Genomic DNA, 21190 nt, shown 5'->3' on the forward strand with positions numbered 1-21190 from the left:
TGCTGTGTTCATACCTCTTTTCTCATGTAAGTTTCATAACCCTATGAAATAGGGTTATTTTCATGTCATTGTGCACATTTTAGAGATGGCCACCTCTCGTGAGAGTCAGAGAGCCTAGGTGATGTGCTTAAGGCCACATAGTAAAAATTCCTTCAAATTCTTTCAAACCCAGGGCTTTCCCCGCAAGTTCTCAGTACCTCTTTAAAAATGAAAAAAAAAAAAATTTTTTTTTTTTCATTATGGATCACTTGGGTGCTCTTTCTTCCCCTCGATGAGCTGGGAATTCCTGCTTTGGTGTCTTGCACTTATTCTCTGGTCCAGACCAATTCTGAGGAGCTTCCTGGTGCTGCACTCAATCCCCTCCCCTCACACGCCCTCTGTCTGAGCACTTCTATTTCCTCCAGAGTGTAGAGCTCCCAGGAAAACACTCTTGATGACTAGAGCACCCACCGTACCCCTTCCTTTAGGCAAATGTGACACATAGTTTGTGTCAAACATAACCACTTGATCTCTACCTTATTTCTACATCTGTCTCTTGGAGATATGTGTATAAGAAAGAGCCTGTTGACTCTGGATGAGGAGATAGGTGGAAATTTGGAGAATTGGTGTGTCTGGTAGAAGAATGAATGAATTTTAAGGCAGAAATGATTAATTAGGTACGGGAGTAAAGGCTTAGCATCCCTTCCATTAAACTCCATGGAGCTGGGAGGGCATCAGTTATTGCCAGGTCTCTGTGTAGACACTTAAGGGAAGAGGAGATGAGGAAACAAGATGTCAGGTTTCAAAGGAAGAGATGTGTAATCTGCAGCCAGAGGAGCTGTTCCTGTTGGAGATGTTTTTGATGTGGAATGGGAAGAAGCCAGAGGAAAGATGGTTGTATGAAAACATTAGGACCTTGCATCAGATGATGAAGAATGAACTTGGTGTTCAAAGAGAGAAAATAGCAGGGTCTGACTTAGACCCGAATATAAATTAGATGAAGGAAAATGACAAGGGCACATGAAGAGTTGTGAAAGCGTTTCAGACATGTCAACCTCGAAGGGAGGCCAGGCAACTAAACAGATGGAGAACAGTGTAAAACGAGGCCTTTCTTTGCAGGTTAGGAATGAGTAAGATTTGAGTCACCGGCTCAGTTGGGGGAGGGGAAAGTGGAGGGTTAAATTCTGGGTAGAAATGAATCCCTCTGGAGAGACAGGATGAGGAAAGAAAAAGAGTGGTCCAGAGAAGATGAGAAGGGTGGAGGCAGAAGCACCCAGAGGCCCTCAGGTGCAAGCGGACCAGGGAAAGCAGAGGCGCAGCATCCAGAGAGATGGCGGGACGGAGAGGGAAGGGATGATGGATCTTGTCAAGCGCAGCCAAGGAAAAGTAGGACAGCAGAAACAAAGAGGCAACCACAGGTATTCACGAACATATTGTTAGTGACTTGTGTCAAGGTAGTTTTAGTCAAATGGCGGGGATGAAAGTGGGAAGACACTCGAAAAGAATTCGAGAAGAGAGAAGAGGAAATTCTAAGAAAAAAAGAGAAGACAGATTTGAGAGGCTCGGGGAGGAAATGGTATGAAGAGGATGGAGAAGGAGAGGCCGAATGAATGAAAATGAGATACTCACTCTAGCTCTTTAATCCACATACGCACACACACTCACACACACATGCAAAATCTTATACCTGTTCATCAGCTGGCGTGAGGCAGAGAGAATTTGCAAACAGAGAAAAGGCTGCCTGAGGCTGAAGGGTTTCAGTGAGGCCTTGAGACAGCCTTTGAATGAGCAGGTGTGAGTCCTAAACTGGTGGAGCTGAGGGAGGTGACTAAGGATGGAGTTGAGAGGAGGAAGGGCATCTGAGCCCAGGGCAGTTTCAGGCAGTGATCCAGGGCTGTGATGTTTAGGTTCTCGTTACCAACAGGGCAATGTTCCTGTTGAGAAAAGGACTGTTTCCATGAATGTTATTTCAATCAAAACACATCAGTGGATGGTATTTATTCAGCACTTGGGTTTCTTTTTCTTTCTTTCTTTTTTTTTTTGTCTTTTTGCTATTTCTTGGGCCGCTCCCGCGGCATATGGAGGTTCCCAGGCTAGGGGTCGAATCGGAGCTGTAGCCACCAGCCTACGCCAGGGCCACAGCAACGTGGGATCCGAGCCGTGTCTGCAACCTACACCACAGCTCACGGCAACGCCGGATCTTTAACCCACTGAGCAAGGGCAGGGATCGAACCCGCAACCTCATGGTTCCTAGTCGGATTCGTTAACCACTGCACCACGACGGGAACTCCTTTTTCTTTTTTTTTTTAGCTTTTTAGGGCCACACCCGCAGCACATGGAGTTTCCCAGGCTAGGGGTCCAATCGGAGCTATAGCTGCTAGCCTGCACCAGAGCCACGCAACATGGGATCCGAGCCACGTCTGCCACCTACACCACAGCTCAAGGCAACGCCGGATCCTTAACCCACTGAGCAAGGCCAGGGAACGAACCCTCGACCTCATGGTTCCTAGTCGGATTTGTTTCCACTGCGCCAGGATGGGAACTCCAGCACTTAATCATCATGGAATTGGGGTCTTTGGGACAATGGTGCTAGCAGAGAAGGGATTGCCATGCTGTGAGGGGCCAGCCTGGTTGATTACCCAGACAGCTCTGGAGTCTCATTCATTTCGGACTTTGAGGATAAACTGGACTTAGTGATGGGAGATCTGTTCCTTTCCTCCCAATCTTCTGTCATTTCTTGTTGTGTCCCCAGCAGTAAGTTAAGTGCCTTAGCCGAGCACCCAGATTCCTCTGTGCCCCTTTGCAGCTTTGTCTCACGGCTACTCTTGTCCTGCATTCTTGCTTCCGGCCAGACCATGCTGTTTCCCATCCCAGATAAGCTTCGGGCCTCGCTGCTTTGCTGCCTTGGTGCCGCCTGCTCATTTCTGCTCCTTTGCGCAAGCCTGAGTCCTCACCTCAAATACCCTCAGAGCTCCTTCCAGAAAATGCTGTTCTCACTTCCCAAGCCCAGAGCCATCTCCCTCTGCCGTCTGTCTGCCTGCTGCTTTCCATCCTTCCCCCCATCAGAAGGCCCAGTGTTGGGGAGTGTGTCCTCCCTGTGTTGGAATGGGCAGTCCTTGTAGGCGGAAGCCAAGGCTTCTTGGGACACTTCTCTGTGATTTTGCAAAGTGAGCCTTCAGTAAGGATTTTTTGGTTCATTGGACTTTCAAGGGGAGAAGGGTGTGTGAGGTTGAGTTGTTTGCTTTCAAAATTTATTTTTTTCCAGTTTTATTGAGATGTAATTGACATACAGCGCTGTGTACGTGTAAGGCGTACAGCATAATGACTTGACTTACGTATACTGAGAAATGATTACCACATAAGTTTAGTAAACATCCATCATTTCCTGTATCAAAGTCTGATTTTAACCGGCAAGTCACAGGTACCCTGACATGCACAGATCTCCTCCAGTGATTCTGGCAGGACCTGTGGCTGAGTTGAGTCAGGAGGAGCTTCTTTTGGCCTGGGAGGGGCGTGGGAAAGGAGGAGCAGGCCAGCCAGTTGGTCCCTCGATGGTGGATGTGCTAATACAGGCCTGCTGCCTGTGCCCTTCTATCCGTATAAAAATGCTGGGCTCAGGCAGAGAGAACAACTACCTGCTTTTTAAAAACAATATAAAATGTGAAGAGCAGTTGCATTGCAGCCGTATTATTGTCATTACAGCAAGGGATACACAAACATTTTTAAAATTCGTTTTCACTATTTTAATTTCTTTTCCACATATGAAGAAAAAATAGAGTTAACTGTTGCGCTTCCTTGAAATATCACCTATATGCTTTCTTGTGTTCCTGTGCTTCTTTGTCGACACTTTGGCTTATAATTTGACAGTGAAAATGGATTCTACAACTCAGATTTTCATGCAGCAGATTCCAACCAAATCAAAGAGAACAAATGCAAGTTAGGGCTCCCTTAACCAATTGGTTTCTTCAGCAACATAAAGTCCCATTTAATGACCACTTTTTTTCTTTTCCTCCATGGAAATGCTCAGCCTTCCTCCAGATTGTGCTTTGTAGTCATTTTGATAATTGCTTGCTATGTTTTTCTGATTCCCAGTGCTTTTACATTCCTCACCCTCAAAATGCTGGCTCCCAAAGGCTGTTCTCTTGAAATATTCTACAGCTATTTTTCCATTCTTAGCAGAGGGCCAGGCACCAGGAGAATGTGACTGTTTCTAATGCTACTAGCCCAACCTGCCCCTGAGGAGAGGCAGGAAGTGCTGTCCAGAGAGTCCATACCTTATTCAGTGGTGGGTGGGGCTGGAATTCAGATCCTGCATCCTCCATTTTGACCCTGAGTGGGCTTCTAGCCATTATTATGGAATATAGGAAGAGTCTGTGTCATTTAGGGTCAGGGTAAGAAAAGAGCTAGCAACCCTCAATTGGTTTACTGCGAAGAGAGTTAGAAAAGGGGGCTGTTTACCAAGATGCAAGCCATGCACAGAAACCACAAGAAGTGAGAGTTCCTGTCAGTGGCTCAGCAGTAATGAATCTGACTAGTATCCGTGGGGACTTGGGTTCAATCCCTGGCCTTGCTCAGTGGGTTAAGGACCTGGTGTTGCCATGAGCTTTGGTGTAGGTTGCAGACACAACTTGGATCTGGTGTGGCTGTGGCTATGGTGTAGGCCAGCAGCTACAGCTCCGATTGACCTCCAGCCTGGGAACTTCCATATGCTGTGGGTGGGGCCCTAAAAAGACAAGGGGAAAAAAATAAAAAGAAACCTCAGGAAGTAGTTTTTGTGTCCTGGAGCTAGAAGCAACTTGGTTATAGTCGCCAAGGAGGAAGGTGGGAACAATTTCTGGAATCTGAGGGGGGAGCTGGGGGGAGAAGGATGTTTCCTGGAAGCTGTGACCTGCAGTCGAGTGATACAGCCAACCCTCAGTAAACCCAGAGGGGGGAGGCACAGAGAGGGAACCCCCACCCCACCCCATCTTATTGGCCTGCTTTTTCTCTTTCCTCTTGCTTGTGTTCTGTATGGGATCAAACCCAACTGGAAGCCAGAGGACTAGGACGTCTGCGGATGTGCTCCAGACAGGTCTGCCTCCCAAGGCTCAGAGAAAAATAGAGAAGATTAGAGAGTTGACCTCAAGGGGGGAAAGGAAGACAGAGGGATTCACTCATTTGAAATTTTAAAGAATTTTGAAGCAGGAGGAGACTTTGAGAACAGCTAGTCCATTTCTCTCATTTCACGGATAAAAAGCCTGAGCCACAGAGAGGGTGAGTAATACTTTTTAGGTCTCATGGCTTGTTAGTAGCAGGACTGTTAAACTTCAGTTTCCTAGTCCTCAGCTCTGTGTCCCTTCTCGTTCTTCTGCAGTCATTGGAGAGGAAGGGGGAGAGAGGAGGAAGAGCATGTGAAATTAGGGAGGCATGTTTCCATTTAGGATTAATCCCCTGAGTAGGTGCTCAATTCCCTGTGACGTTAGAAGGATTTGTGTGTGTGTGTGTGTGTGTGTGTGTGTGTGTGCGCGCGCGCGCGCGCGTGCGTAGGGCTGCACTCGCAGCACATGGAAGTTCCTGGGCTAGGGGTCGAATCAGAGGTGCAGCTCCTGGCCTACACCACAGCCACAGTAATGTGGGACCCAAGCCCCATCTGTGACCTATACCACAGCTCATGGCAACACTGGATCCTTAACCCACTGACTGGGGCCAGGGATGGAACCCGCATCCTCATGGATACTAGTCAGGTTCTTAACCTACTGATCCACAACAGGAACTCCACATTAGAGGGATTTAAGTGAGTTCAGAGTTTAGTTATGATTGGTTATAAATGTACGACTGCATCTGAAGTTGGCCTGATACCCAGCCCGCTCACATGGTGTGGCTTCTGTTTCCTGCTGACATTGGCCTTGCTACCATGCTTCCTTTGAGGTCTTTTATGGCTTGCGGGGGGGGTGTCTTGTTTTTGTGGTTTTTTTGTTTTTTTTCTTAGGTTTTTTTTTTTTTTTTTTTTTTTTTTTTTTTTTTCCTTTTTTAGCCGCACATGTGGCATATGGAAGTTCCTGGGCTAGGGGTTGAATTGGAGCTGGGAATGCCAGCCTATGCCACAGCCACAGCAATGCCAAATCTGAGCTGCATCTGCGACCTACACAATGCCAGATCCTTAACCCACTGGGGTCCTATTTTAAACCTAGGCTCTGAGGGAAGGCTGAATTATGTTTGGGTACCATGCTTCATCAGCAGTACCATCTTCCAACTCAGAGTCCAAGGGAGAGAGGGCTAATTTGTACACATATACCTATTTCACTAGCACAAGCATTGATTTGTCCACATATGGGTATTGGCAAATGAACAGTCAGATACACAGGCAATCATCAGCTAACACCGCTGACCTAAGAATGACCCTAAGAATATTCAAAAAGTTGGGAATGGTATTGGTGTTTATGGTATTTCCCCTCATGTTGTAACTCTCAGGAGTGAAGGACCTAGATCAGTGCCTTCATTTATGTTAATGGAGATAGAGAGAATCAATTTGTTGGTATTCTTGGGTATTTATTAATTTCGTCAACAAATGCTTATTGAGCACCTATGACAGTCTGCCAGGTACTAGGGGTAGATAAGGAAGACACATGTAATCCTTGGCTTCACTTCCTTAGGTTTTGCTAGAAAAGCTAGCTTATCAGCCAAACAAGTGAGAATTGGGTTCTCCTTTCCTGTATTCCATGCAGGGGCATCACTTTTAATAAGTGAAGAGATGGGTTCCAAAGACACTATGTAGCTGTTTTTATGTAGTTGAAGTTATTCTATCACTTTTCACAAAATCTGGTGGTTCTGTGGTGGTTGGTGGGAGAGAGCGGAGTAGGTACTGGTTGGGTCTAGGATTTAAAATCTATTTTAAATACTGCTTATATTAGATATTAGGTTGTTACTTATAGACTTTTAAAACAACCTATGCTGAAGGTTAGTAGAAACTGTGCTAAAGCTGGAGAGAGGGATGGGAGGGAAGGAGTCTTTGACTCCTTTTTAAGTAATTCAAGGCAAAAGAAGCTCTTTATCTGCTTCTGAACAGAGTGAATTCACATTCAGTGAATAAATATCACCATTTATTCAGTGAATAAATACCTACTATTTGCTAGATGCTTTCAAGTAAATTGTGCAATATTCACCACTCTACGAGGTGAGGAGAATAATCCCCATTTTATAATGAGGAAAATGAGGTCTAGATAATTTAAGTCATTGCCTGTCCTCCAAGTTAACTGTCAAAGCCAAGTGTCAATTCTAGATCTAGGTCCTTGCTTTCTTCACTGTATCATAATACCCTTCTAACTAATATTTTATTATCTTTGCAATTTTAGTATATTGTTTTCTTTATGGTTTCCTGCTTATTTGTTAGTCCTGAGCTTGTTACTGTCCTGATCTCGCGGAGAGAATTGGGTGACCTTCCCTGAAGCGCTGGGCACCCTCTTGTATAGCTCATCCTATTGTTCCCATAATTTCCTGTTGACTTGTTTGTCTTGGACACTGGGCTAAAGGCTCGTTGTAGATTGGATTCTGTTACGTGTTGGCTCCCATCTCCTAGCACACACTCTGGCACATGGGAAGCATTTCATAAACGTGTCAAATGAGTGAATCTTCACATTTATCCTGTGAAAGCTGGTATTATTTCATGTTTTACAGATGAGGGGGCTGAGGGTCACAGAGGCAAAGCAACTGATTGAAGATAGCACAGCAGATTAAGAATAAATGTAAAATGTGTTCTCAGCTGATTGAAGATAGCACAGCAGATTAAGAATAAATGTAAAATGTGTTCTCAGCTCTAAAGTTTGGCCACTGCAACACAGTGCGATTATTATTGCTGCTGCAGAAGAGGCTTGGGAGAGGGTTGTAGTAGCTTGGAATATACTTAGGCAGTAGAGTAGATCTGATGGAGGACTTGGAAATGGCCTTTCTCAAAACCCTAATTTTTGGGGGGGGGGCCCACACCCACAGCATGCAGAAGTTCCAAGGCCAGGCACTGAACCTGTGCTACAGGAGTGACCTGAGCCGTAGCAGTGACAATGCTGGATCCTTAACCACTAGGCCACCAGGGAACTCAACACACCGAATTTAAATCTATTTCAGCACAGGATGTTATTTGCAGCTCAGAACACCAATGTTTTCTGGGTAAATGCCTATAGTTCTGCAGCAGGGGGAGGGGAGGTTGCAGAGAGGTGGCCTGGCTCACTGTTACCCTCTCAGTATCTTCCTTTGACCTCCTTCCCAGTTGAGATTTTCCTACTTCCCTGTTCCCATCATTCTCTTTTTATCATTCATCACCCATTTTCATTGCTCATCCCCTCTCTTAATAGTCAGTGACAAGCCAATAATTTTTATTAACACTTGAAAATGCTATTTTGCTGTTAAACCAATACATGCAATTGCCCTAATCTGCTGCCAAATAGTAATAATCAGAATCAGGTTTCAAAAGGTTTGGATTTCAGCTGGGCTGCCCACACTGTCCTTGGAGGCATATAAATTAATTATAATTAAAAACTGTGTGCAGATGTTAGAAGAGAAATTTTATACAATTTTGGTTTCTGCTCCTCCAGAATATTAAAGAAAAAAAAATCATAAGTGGCTGTTGCTGCTGAGAGTACAGATAATCATCTACATTTGTATAACACATTTCTATGAAATGCACACATATAAAGTGATTTATAATCTTTTATTAGTTAATCTGTTCACCTCTGTATCAAGAATTCGGGTGACAATAGAGGTGATAGTTCTGCTTTGTACATACAGCAGGAAAAAAACAGACCAGATAGAAAAACCAGGATTTAGCCACCAGAAGTGTGCAGAACAAGGTGGTAGGTTTTAGAACAAGGCTCAGATGATAGGTCTGCCTGGACCAAAGAAGAATCAGGCTCTTAGGCAATAGATGTCCTAGGAAAGTAAATTTCTTTGCCAAGGAAGTCAATGCCACACTGGCCTTTTGCAATGATGAGGCTATCTTCTCATAGGGGTCTGGTACTTTGGTGGTCTTCAGAAAGGCATCCTTACCTGCTTTATGTAGGAGGATTCGATGGTTCCACTGCTGGGTCAAAGATCTAGATAATTATTACCTATGTATTTTCCCCCTCTCTTATCCATCCTACTCTACTTTTTCCTGGTCAAGCACTTTCCCAGAAATGACTTAAGCTACGACTCTTTTTTTCTTTGATTTTCCATTTGCAGTATTCATTGTGGCTGTGGTATGTTGAAATAGATTTGGGGTTAGGCTCTGCACAGAAGTGTATTTAGGTGAGTTAAATATCCCAACAGGACCAAAGAGCGCTGTTTATTGCTATGCTGGTCACTACATTAAAAATGGATTCAGCATGTTTATAGGATGTCCAGAAAGACTTTTCTTTCATCACTGGTTTCACAGGCACCTAGTCTCAGCCCCCAAAGCCCAGATGACCAGGATTTCTTACCCTGATCCTTTTGAAGAAAGAGCAGAGGCAGAGGAGCTCAGAAGCTCTAAAAGAGTTTAGACGTTTATCATAGCATGAGAAGGAGGAAAATAACAACGTAGAAAAAGTTTTAGGTTCTAAGTCCACTAAAATGAAAGGTAAGTACCTCTTATATGTTCTTTCTACAGATTAAAATGAAGTTTAGGTGAGTTTAGGAGACTCTAAATGCATTTGGAGGGTTGACACTGGGTTTCCAAGTGCCCTGCATGTATAGATGGCCTTGGGTTACATTTGCGGGAAAAGACATTAGTCTTATACTTCGAAATGGCATTAGATAGTAGATGTTTGATGTCTGCTATACTTTCTGCTTCAGATGATGGCTGAGTGCAGTTTTTGCCTAGACAAAGCATTCTGACTCAAAAGCAGCTCTTTAGTTCAACATATGCTCTGCTTCTATAAGTTAAAATTTGGAAAGCATAACTTAGGAGTTTCCATTGTGGGGCTAGGGGTTAAGAATCTGGCTTCAGTGGCTCAGGTTGCTATGAAGGCATAGGTTCTATCCCCAGCCTGGCACAGTGGGTTAAAGGATCCAGCTGCGGCTTGGATTTAATTCCTGGTCTGGGAACTTCCCGTATGTCGCAGGTATGGCCATTTAAAAAAAAAAAAAAAAAGTATAACTTAAAACCCCAAATTGACTTGGAACTTACATTTTTTTCATATGTTAATTAAAAATTTTATTTTGGATGTGTTCTACAGAATTAAGTAAATCATACTTCTCAGTTCAGGCACACTTTCATTACTGGTTCAGATAAGGATATCTTGTTTAATTAATTCATTCTTTATGTGCCTTTATTCTTTCATATACCTTTTAGAATAAGATAATAAAATTCCTTTAAAAATCCTGCTGTGATTCTGACAGGAATTGCCTTGAAGTTATAGATTAATTTGAGAGAAAATAGAACTCTCTAAAATACTATGTTATCCCCTCCTTGAATGTGGTGTATGATTACATTGTTCAGGACTTATTTCACATCTTTTAATAGAGTTTTGAATTTTCTCTGAAGAAGTCTTGTGCATTCTTTGTTAATTCCTAAATAATTTATATTTGTATTTGCTATTGTGACTATTATATTTTTATTAGTTGGTTAAAAGAGAACTATTGATTTTTTTCTTTTAATTTGTCTTTTTAGGGCCATATTTGTGGCATATGGAGATTCCCAGGCTACAGATCGAATCGGAGCTGTAGCCACCAGCCTACACCACAGCCACAGCAACGCGGGATCCGAGCTGCGTCTGCAACCTACACCACAGCTCATGGCAATGCCGGATCCTTAAGCCACTGAGCGAGGCCAGGGATCAAACCTGAGTCCTCATGGATACCAATCGGGTTCGTTAACTGCTGAGCCATGACAGGGAACTCCTTTATTGATGTTTTCTAAGAGTATTATTTATCTAACAATCTCATTTTATCCATACTAATACTAGTAATTTTAAAATTCTGTTGGATTTTCTGTGTAGATAACCATGTTATCTTCATACAGTGCTAGGTTTTTTTCCTCTTTCCTTCTCATTCTTAAAACTTTTGTTTTCTTGACTTATTTTATTTACCAGAATTTCCAGTAGTAGTAATAGCTCTAACCTTGTCTTTTTCTTAATGCCAAAAAGAATGTGAAGTTTTGGGTATATAATCTTACCAAGTAAAGACTGGTGATCTCTTTCATTTCATTTGATTAGTTAAAAAAACTCTAACATTTATATCATCAATAGGTGTTGCCCTCAATCAAATGTGTTTTCTTCTTCTTCTTCATTTTTTTAAGATAGTCGTGTAAATATCTTATTTGGTCCATTAATGTGGTGAATTGTTTTGATTTATAATCTCAAACTCAGCCATCCTTGCATTCCTTGTATAAATGGTACTTGACGATGTTGATGATGATGATTAAAATATACTGTTATCCAGTAAAAAATGAAAATACCATTTTATTTTCTTTAGTGGTTATTGTTATATTCAAGCTTTTTACATTCTTTTGAACCTCTTTTTGATTTTTTTAGATACTTATACATTAAATTTAAAAGCAACTAGCTTTCATAATCTTTTATCATTATAAAATTTCTACAGCATATGTTGTCATTTTCCCTTTTTCATTGTCACTTTCATTTGCATTTTCTTCATTGTTTCCTTGATTGTCTCAACAGAATTTTGTCTAGTATAGTCTTTTAAAGGATCAATTTTTGTTATTTTCTTTGCTTTCTGTTTCATTAATTCTTGCCCTTATCTTCATTATTCAGTTCCTTTTTAGGGTTGGCTCTGTTAATTGTTCAATAAGTGAACATTTAATTACAATTAATTATTTTTTATTTTCTTATTTTCTTAGACGTGAAATTACAGATATAGGTTTCTCTCTAAACTGTTTCAGTTATGCTCTAGAAATTTTGAAGTTTAATATCTTCAGTGTCATTCTATTCAAAGCATTTTTCCATTTCTGTTATGATTTCCTCCTTAACCGCAGTGTTATTTAATGTTAAGTTTTTAAAACATTTTGGATATGTGATATTTTTAGCTACCATTAAATTTTATTTGTAAATTTAATCACATAAAAGAAAAATGGCAGTCATTTCATATTGATTCTTTGGAATTTATTGAAGCACTTTTGTAGAGTTAATATTTTTCATACACTTAAAAAGAATATTCTCTATTGTATATGCATTGCTAGATATCTAAACTAGTTCAAGCTTATTACTCATGCTTTGTTTTGTTTCGATTTTTTGATTATTTATGTCATTGTTTACATTCTGTCTGTTGGATTTATTTGTTACTTGCCTGGGTAACTTTAGTATGTAAATATACATATTAACTGTATATTTAGATTCATGTATATTAATGGCTGTGATATCTTCTTGGTACTACTATGTGACATCTCTCATTGTCACTTTCGATGTTTTCACCTTTGAATTTTATTTTGTCTTAATATTAACATTTTGATAGACAGTCTCACATTGCTCTCCAACAAGGATATACTCATTTTTACTTCACTCAACTTATATTGTCTGAGACACCTTTATTCCCTGCATTCTCCTTGGCGACAGATTTTTTTTTTTTTTTTTTTTTTTTGTCTTTTGTCTTTTTGTCTTTTTTGTTGTTGTTGTTGCTATTTCTTGGGCCGCTCCCGCGGCATATGGAGGTTCCCAGGCCAGGGGTTGAATCGGAGCTGTAGCCACCGGCCTACGCCAGAGCCACAGCAACGCAGGATCCGAGCCGCGTCTGCAACCTACACCACAGCTCACGGCAACGCCGGATCGTCAGCCCACTGAGCAAGGGCAGGGATCGAACCCGCAACCTCATGGTTCCTAGTCGGATTCGTTAACCACTGCGCCACGACGGGAACTCCCATGGCGACAGATTTTAAGGTTTATGCATCCTAGCTTTCTGTCTTTGTTGGTAGCTTGGGAAACTGGACCTGATGCGTAGTTCTGGCACTTTTAATCTTCATTTTATTCACTGCCTATCATATTGTAATCACAGTCTCCTTAACTGGGTCACTTCAAACAGTATCCTGACTGCATTAAGAATGGTGCTTGGAAAATTTGACTTAATCATCTATTAAATCACATTTTATCCTTCCTTTCGAAGTTGCCCCAGGACTCAGTTTTCTCTAAGGGTAGGATTGGCCCAGCTTCTCACAAAAGTATTTCTTCCCTTGGAGTCTACTGTGGGCAAGGTGGTTCCTGCTGGACCAGTTGTAGGCATGAACATAAGCCACTGTGGTCTTTTGCTTGCTGTGAATCTAAGGGCCACTCCGCTCAAGCTTCAAGGAGATAAAGGGCCAGGAGAGAAACAGTTGACTCTCTCATTCTCTTGCTTTGTTGTTGGTTCTGTTCATGAACACTTGTGTTTGAATTTATAGCATGATTTGGGGGTACCAATCTCAACTGATCCCCTTTGCTGTCCCAGGCCTGAATGACTCTTGAATTCTGCTACACTTGAGTGGCAAGCTGTCATTGGAATTTTCTGCTACCCCAAGGCCACCATGTGAAATCTTCTTCAGGGAGTTAGAACCACTAGTATCTCCTATCTCTTGCCCATTGTGAAGCTCATCTTAACATTCCTCTCAGACTCTGTCTGCCATTCTCTTTCCCCACCTCCCACCTACTGATTTGGTGCTTTCAAAAATAGCTAGGCTCTTGAATAACTTCTGTAGAAGCTTAAAGGTAACATCCTTGCATCTATGGGGCATTTTATATTCTTCAAAGCACTTCCATCTACATACCATCATTTGATCCTCACAAAAAAACTCTTTCAGGTATTTAGGTTAGGCATATTATCCGGATTTCACCCATGAAGAAATAAAACAGGAGCCAGGGGGACTTGCCCTTCCTCAGGTACTACATTAATGTGGAACTGGTATTAGAATGCAGTTTGGTTTCAGTTAGTGAATTTGTTTTTTCATTCATTAATACACACACTCATATCATACCAAGAGGCAGCAGAATGGAAGGAGCAAGGGTTTGGGAAACAAACTTTGGTTTGATACTTGATGCCATCCCTTATTAACTGTGGTCTTGGTCGTGTACTTAACCTCTGTCTCAAAGAAGATCGTTTGTTTGTAACACAGGGGGAAAGTATATAATGTTTATATGTGATTTAACAATCCATGACAAATTACTTGGCAATTACAGTGTCTGGCATATGGTGGGTTATAGGTAAAACATTACTATAAATAATCTATAAATAGGTTACTAGTATAGGTAAATATGGTCACACATTGATAACTATATCATGGTAGAAACTCAGTGGCTACCATTTGTTGAGTCTTTCCCTATTGTATCCTGTGTCCAAGGCCCTGCTAGGCCCCAAGAATTGCAGATACAAGTGAGGTAAGGTTTTCTTGTGTGTCTTTGTCTTCTACGGGACTGTGGCCTGGAGGGTAGAACCTGCCTCCCTTGGGTCTCTCACACCAAGAACAAGGTCTACTAGGGAGTAGGAGCTTAATAAAAGCTTGTTGAGCTGAAAATGTCCCTGCCCACCAGGAGATTATCAAGCAGTTGAGATAGGCAGGTACACAGTCATATACTATAAAGACAGTTACAAGTATTTAGATAGACACATATGGGCTATGGTGAGAGCCAAAGGAAAAGGATGCTCGGTTCTGCCAGGGAAGGGGCAGTGCAGTGGAGAGGAGGGGGCACAGCTTCATGAAGCAGGTGCCTGAAGACTAACCATGGTCCTTCAGTGGAAGGGAGCAAAACCAATTTGCTTGTCTTGGATGGCAAGTTTTCTCTCAAGGAACCCCCTTCTAATGTGTGAAATTGAGTTTGTATTCACAGCGCTTCTTTGTTTGTCTCACGGTCCCTGTGTCACTGTATCTCTCCCCTAATGTATTGCTTTATAAAGTGCTTTGCTCTATCCTGAGTATAAAAGAAACGCTCAGTAAAACCAGATTCTATTCTTCGAGTGTCACAACTAGCCATTGCATAGCAAAGTGTAATATATTGTGAGAGAAGAAATAGGGGAATGCAAGAGATATTTTAAAGAGAGCAAATAAAACATCAAAGTGGGAGAGCGTTGAGTGCATTAAAGTTAATAAAAACTGTCATGGCAGAGTGGACTACTTTTCAATGTGAAGGAACCTGACTTAGTGAGTGATGACTGTGGGATTCCAATCCCACCAGAATGAAGTTAACTGCTAGGTTTTGTGCCAAATTCTAAGTCGTTCCGTTTTCCTGGAGAACCAGTCCTTGAAATTACACAAATTACTATTATTATTTAGCCGACAGCTCTTTGAAGTCCTAAACCCATCTGTCTTCCTCTGAGTACTCCGTGCTGCTCAAGTCTGTCCAGCATTGCTTGGGTTTGAGCACCAGGAGGAAGAATTCAAGTCCTGGTCATCCTGTTAGGTTGGGTACAGTTCCTCAGCCTGGGTTGCCAGGGCCGTGCAGTCATTGCCTGTTTCCACAAAGACTTGAAGACAAGGAAGCTGTCAGGAGCACACTTTGCTCAGGCGTGAACCACTGAGCTTACGCCTTATTTATGAGAGAGAGAGGCAAGGCCGTTGACACAGGGCTCCCTCTTGGCAGCATGGAAGGATGACTGCAACAGCGAGGGTTCCAGAATGTTTTCTGCCAAGAACTGGATTGGATTTTACCCTTCCTCAGCCACAAAACGTCCCCAGCATCTTAGTCCCAAATCATTAATGCCCCTTTCAGTCTGTCTGCTCAGCCTGGACCCTTCCTTATCTTTCTTTGCTCAACACCCTCAGTATCACTGTTTTCTTTTTGTTAGCTAAACCTTCACAGTTTTCAGATTCCTACTGTCTTACATTTTTCCCCCTAAACTAGCAGGAGATATGAAGCAGCATTTTTATCCTTGATTATGCTCTTTCTTTGGAGAGTGAAAACCCCTGCTTTTGGTTTTGGGTGCGGTTTTTAGACTATTTCTATGGAGTATAAAAATGCTGTGTATATATCTTGGCATGCTGGTGTTATATCATTGACCTTGGCAGCAGTACATAACTGTTTTGAACCTCAGTTTCTCCATTTGAGAAATGGGGATAAAATGACTAATTTATAGGATTTCTAGGAGGGCCAAAGAGATTGCATAGAAGGAAACGCCTAATATGGTGTCCAGGATGTACCAGATGGACAATAAATGATTACATAAAACAAATCAAGGCGGTCCCTGGTGGCTGATCGGGTTAAGGATCCAGCATTGTCACTACAGCAGCTCAGGTCAGTGCTGTGGCTCGGGTTCCATCCCTGGCCGGAGAACTTCCACATGCCGTGGGCGTGGCCAAAAAATATCCCCAAACCAAATGAAAATAACCTAAGCAGGACCCGTTCTACCTTAATAAGGGGAACTCTTAAAGGATGGTGAGACATGAAAGAGAAATGACCAAGCGCTGAAGAGAGCTGTGTCCTTAGCCTGGTGTGGTGTAAGATTTAGGGGCAGACGTGGAAAAAAAGGCAGGGGTCTGTTATAAAAGGTAAGAAGTGGTGAACGCATGCAAACATGAAGTCAGTCCTTTCAGGAAAGTCACTCTTTCAGTAATTCAGTAGCATTTGTCCAAACCACCATATTTTGATGCATAAACAAATGGGACTAAAACTGCTATTCCTCATAATAACTGATGACATAAGAGGCGGTGTGATATACTGCAGTGAAAAGCAAATTGGCCTGCACGTCAGAAGATCTGGGTTCATGTTCATTTCACTTAATTGCTTCATGGTCTTGGACTTCTTAGCTTCTTTGAGCCTTGGCTTCAACATCCATAAAATGGTGAAAAGAATGTTGTTCTTATTTCCCCCCTGCTGGGTTATTATAAGGATCAGTGGAGATGTTTTTAAAAGAACTGCCCACATATGGGTTGATTTAGTCTGGTGAGGAACTGAGCTGCTGAAGAATTTTCAGGCTCTTGTCCTCTCTGAGATGAATACCAAGTACAGGTAGCAAGAATAAGGGCTTAGGAGTCGGTAGCTGCCTAGTTCCAGCTGATCCTGACCGTGTTTTGTTGCTAGCCTCTGCTGAGCCCATTTTGCTGCTCACTTTGCCTGGCCTTTGCCATTCCTTGGCCCAGGAGCCGTTCAAGGATGGGTTGTAACAGGAGTGCCAGGGGTCTTGCTGAAACAGCCGGACCCCCTTTTGGAGCCCCCATGTTCATGCACTTGCATGACTGCCTGAATCACTTACATCCACGTTCTCTTGTTTGCTGTCGATGGCTAGAGCAGGAGCATCTTTTACTATCTTACCCAAGGATTTCTGATGCTTTTGAAAGTCCCCTCCCACCCCCCATTCTGCTGCCCAAACAGGAGAGATAAGAAACCAGGCTCGAAGAGAGAAGCTGGGTTTGATTATCAGTACCAGGAGATAAGTTCCTTGACTTGCAGTATCCAGCTTCTTCCCAGAGAGGTCACGCAGTGTGGGTCGTAATTTAACCTCTCTCTCTCTCTCTCGCTCTGTTTCCAGGGAGTCGGCAAGTTGAAGATGAAGCCCCGAGCAGAGTGCTGTTCCCCCAAGTTCTGGTTGGTGCTGGCTGTCCTGGCCGTGTCAGGCAGCAGAGCTCGTTCTCAGAAGAGCACCCCCAGCATTGGCATTGCCGTCATCCTCGTGGGCACTTCAGACGAGGTGGCCATCAAGGATGCCCACGAGAAAGATGATTTCCACCATCTCTCTGTGGTGCCCCGCGTGGAGCTGGTAGCCATGAACGAGACGGACCCAAAGAGCATCATCACCCGCATCTGTGACCTCATGTCTGACCGGAAGATCCAGGGGGTGGTGTTTGCTGATGACACAGACCAGGAAGCCATCGCCCAGATCCTTGACTTTATTTCAGCCCAGACTCTCACCCCCATCCTGGGCATCCATGGGGGCTCCTCGATGATCATGGCAGACAAGGTACAAAGGGGCTGTGGTGAGAAGTGCCAGGGGTGGGGGGAGGGCCTTATATTGAGCACTAAACGATGCACTTGTTTTAATGCAAAACTTGGTGATAAAAGATGGAGGGCATCCAGAATGCACTGAGTGAGTGGCTAGACCAGGATCTAGTCTGTCTGGAGATGAAAGTGAGGGAAAGATGCTGGTACCTAGAAGCTCCTTTGGTTTTGAACAGGTTTGTGTGTCCATTTGTTTGTAAATGGATTCACTGAAATGATTAAGAGAGGTTGAAGCTCAAAGTTCTGTGATATATTTTCTTCAAATACTTGTATGAATGGCTCCTTCAAAACTTTAGAAAAGGTGTGCTCTATTCTTCCTTGATAATACATTTTCTTTCCCCATACTGGTCTCAAAACTATAAAAAGCAAAATCCCTTGAGGCAGGTAATTTCTCTTCTCGAAGACACCAGAGTCTTGGAGAAGTACTTCTTGCTAAGGTGCCCAGGCCTAGCAGGCTTTGATCTGCACATTTGAATGGATCTTAATGCACAGAACCAGTCGCGACTGTGTTTTCCTCAGGCTTAGCTTTGAAGGTGGTGGTTCTTAACCTTGACTGCACATTGGAATTCCCTGAAGAGCCTTGAACACAGCCAGTACCTGGGTCCCACCTTCAGAGATTCTGATTATTGGGCTGGGGTACAGCCTGGACAGCAGGATTTTTAAAAGCTTCCCAGATAATTCTAGCATGCAATTAAGGCTGAGAACCACTGCTTTAAGGCTGTGAATAAATCCCAGTCTCTCCTATATTAATATTAGATTAATTGTCACACGACAAAATAATTATCATGGGAAATGGATGCTTCTTCTCCAACTGCAGAAAAAGTGCTTTGTTTGTAGTTACATTTTGTTTTCACATTTTTTTTTTTCACTCATTTGCTTAGTTTTCCTTGCTTCATATGATGATTATTACTTACTGCCTAGCTATGGCACTTCTCACATATCTACTGTCTTTGCAGTCATTTTTATCTTAGAATGATTCATTTCACAAATGTGATATTTATTGTTTTGCATCACTTTGGGTTGTTTAAATTGTTTCTACTTTTGCATTGTCATCTGGTACTTCTGAACATCACTTTCAAAACCGCTTTCAGTTTTGTACTTAAAAGGCATGCTGTGGAGTTAATGGTGTTTGCAAACACCTCAAAACCTAGCACCACCACCACACACAGGCTGCTTGGCCAGTTGAGAACCTCCGCAGCGCGGGGCTTAAAAGTGAAATAACCTTGAGTGATCGCTATCGCCATCTGTTGGCAGCAGGCACAGAAGGCTCATGTCAGTTCTGAAGCTTCCTTTTTTCAGTCTAGGAAAGGTCACGTGGAAAGTACTAAGTGGAGGAACTTTAGGAGCACATGAGAAAGATATTGTCCCATTGTCATGGTAAAGGCACAGGTAAAGATGTTAGAAAAAATGCTGCCACAAGGAGCCCATGCCAAAGGAAGTGGGAGAGACTTGAACAGAATGGAAGAGATAGCCTCTGCAAATCCTATTGCATTTTTGCTTCAGGTAGATTTTTTTAAACATCCTTGCCCCTAGAAAATTATATTATATTTTAGCAGTGGTATTTTGAGGGCTCAATATGCACGAAAAGAATGCCAAGATAGATGAGCCAAATTTTTGAATCGTAAGTGCAGACTTACTTGGAGAGCAAGATAGGTGAAAGTGATTGATTGGCTTAGTGTATGTGGACTGTTGTGCAACTTATGTTATTTCCAGTTCACCCCTCCCACTTCTCTGTTGTGTCTCCTACGCATGCATAATAACAACATAATAATATGAAGAATGATGCAGACCATGTGGAGAGACTGGGCTCTTTTGTTTGTTGATGTATCCTGGGTGTTTTAGAGTATTTACCAAGTGCTGGACACCTGCCGCTTTACAAGCATTACTTATTTAATATTCTTAACAGCCCACCTGCTAAGTGGTATCATTTATCTCCATTTAACAGGTGGGGAAGCTGAGGCTCAGAGAGGTTATATAACATCCAAAATGATGTTGCTAGTAAGTGGTGGCTAGAGCTTTAACATTGGTTGCTGGCTGCACAGGGCATATGCTCCATTGCCTCTTAGGAAAATGGAGAAGCTGGCTAAGGCTGGTTAAGGCTGGTACTTTCCCCTTCTTTGCTTTCTCCTGTGTTGTATAGCACTGTGGTGGATATTATCTAACTAAAGGTAATCCATCACTGGATTCAGGCTGGCAATACTGGAACCTGACTAGAGAATAGGATTGATGAGATATGAAATGGTGGAAGCCAGTATAGCGTAATTTGTAGGGAGCCTATTGGCCATCACTTCTAGGGGTAAAAGGGAGGAAGGGAGCCAGTGAGGTGGATTCTCCAGGGTCTTGTAATAAGACCACCCCCCACTGGTGTCTTTCCTCCTACTCTCCCCCCACTGCAACTACACTCCAGTATCCCATCTTATCATTTTCTCTCTCTAGCAAAAAAAAGAGACTGGGCAATGATTTTTAGGCACTTTCCTAAAATAGCCTAAATACATTGAACTGACTTTTGACCTGAAAAGAATAATTCTAAAAGGTATGTGGAGAAGAAGAAGAAGAAAGAAGCAAGCAAGAGGTCCTGGTGCTGCAGAGGTGGGAGGGTTGAAGGCTCAGTCATGGGGTAAGAGGCCTGGATGGGCAGGGGGGTGCCTCAGAGGGGGCCAGCAGGACCCCTGAGACCCCGGGGAGGGCGGCACCGAGAACTGGGCAACCGTGCAGAGGAAAAGTCACAGGCTTAATGACTGGCATGAAGGCAAATAAAGAAAGTCCCCCAGATCTCAGAGAAATAAATGTTGGGGGCAAGTTTCAAAAATAAAACACCTCAAATTCTAAGGCCAGCTTTTTTTGGATAGAAGTTTATTTTTAGTACCATGACCATGTTTTACCAGCAGAGAATGGGGACACAGAGTTTGACAGCTATGAATCAACGATGGGGCAATAGGACAACACTTTTGAAAATGGAACTAATGGAGAAAATCTAAGAAATACAGCTTTGCTACATTGAAGGAATAGTCTTTTTAATAAAATTTTTATTGAAATGTAGTTGAATTATAATGTAGTGTTAATTTCTGCTGTACAGCAAAATGACCCAGTTATACACATATGTATTCTTTTTCATAGTCTCTTCCATTAAATGGTTTATCACAGGATATTGAATATAGTTCCCTGTGCTATGCAGGTGGACCTTGTTGTTTATCCATCCTCTATATGCTGCCTTTGAAGGCATAGTCTTGAAGGTATAGTTGCCCTCTGAAGGACAATGATACTCCTTCCATTTTGCCTCCTCCTTCTAAGAGATAGATCATTGCCACTCTTTTTTGACTCAGTTGTTTTTGGTTGGTTTGTTTCAAATAACACTTACTTTTTAAGTGTCCTTGTGG

The 21190-nt window shown here is 42.6% G+C and overlaps 1 protein-coding gene across 7 annotated transcripts in view; it reads left to right on the forward strand.

Annotated features, from left to right (window-relative positions):
• GRIN2B (glutamate ionotropic receptor NMDA type subunit 2B) overlaps window positions 1–21190 on the forward strand; it is a 470874-nt gene that overhangs the window by 120775 nt on the left and 328909 nt on the right. For all 7 annotated transcript variants that reach the window (XM_021092316.1, XM_021092318.1, XM_021092315.1 and 4 more), the window contains one exon: window positions 17347–17775. In XM_021092316.1, the coding sequence (XP_020947975.1) occupies window positions 17365–17775 (411 nt within the window). In that variant the 5' untranslated portion in view covers window positions 17347–17364. The remainder of the gene's footprint in view (window positions 1–17346; window positions 17776–21190) is intronic.

The sequence above is a fragment of the Sus scrofa genome, chromosome 5, assembly GCF_000003025.6.
Source record: "Sus scrofa isolate TJ Tabasco breed Duroc chromosome 5, Sscrofa11.1, whole genome shotgun sequence".
NCBI lineage: Eukaryota > Metazoa > Chordata > Mammalia > Artiodactyla > Suidae > Sus > Sus scrofa.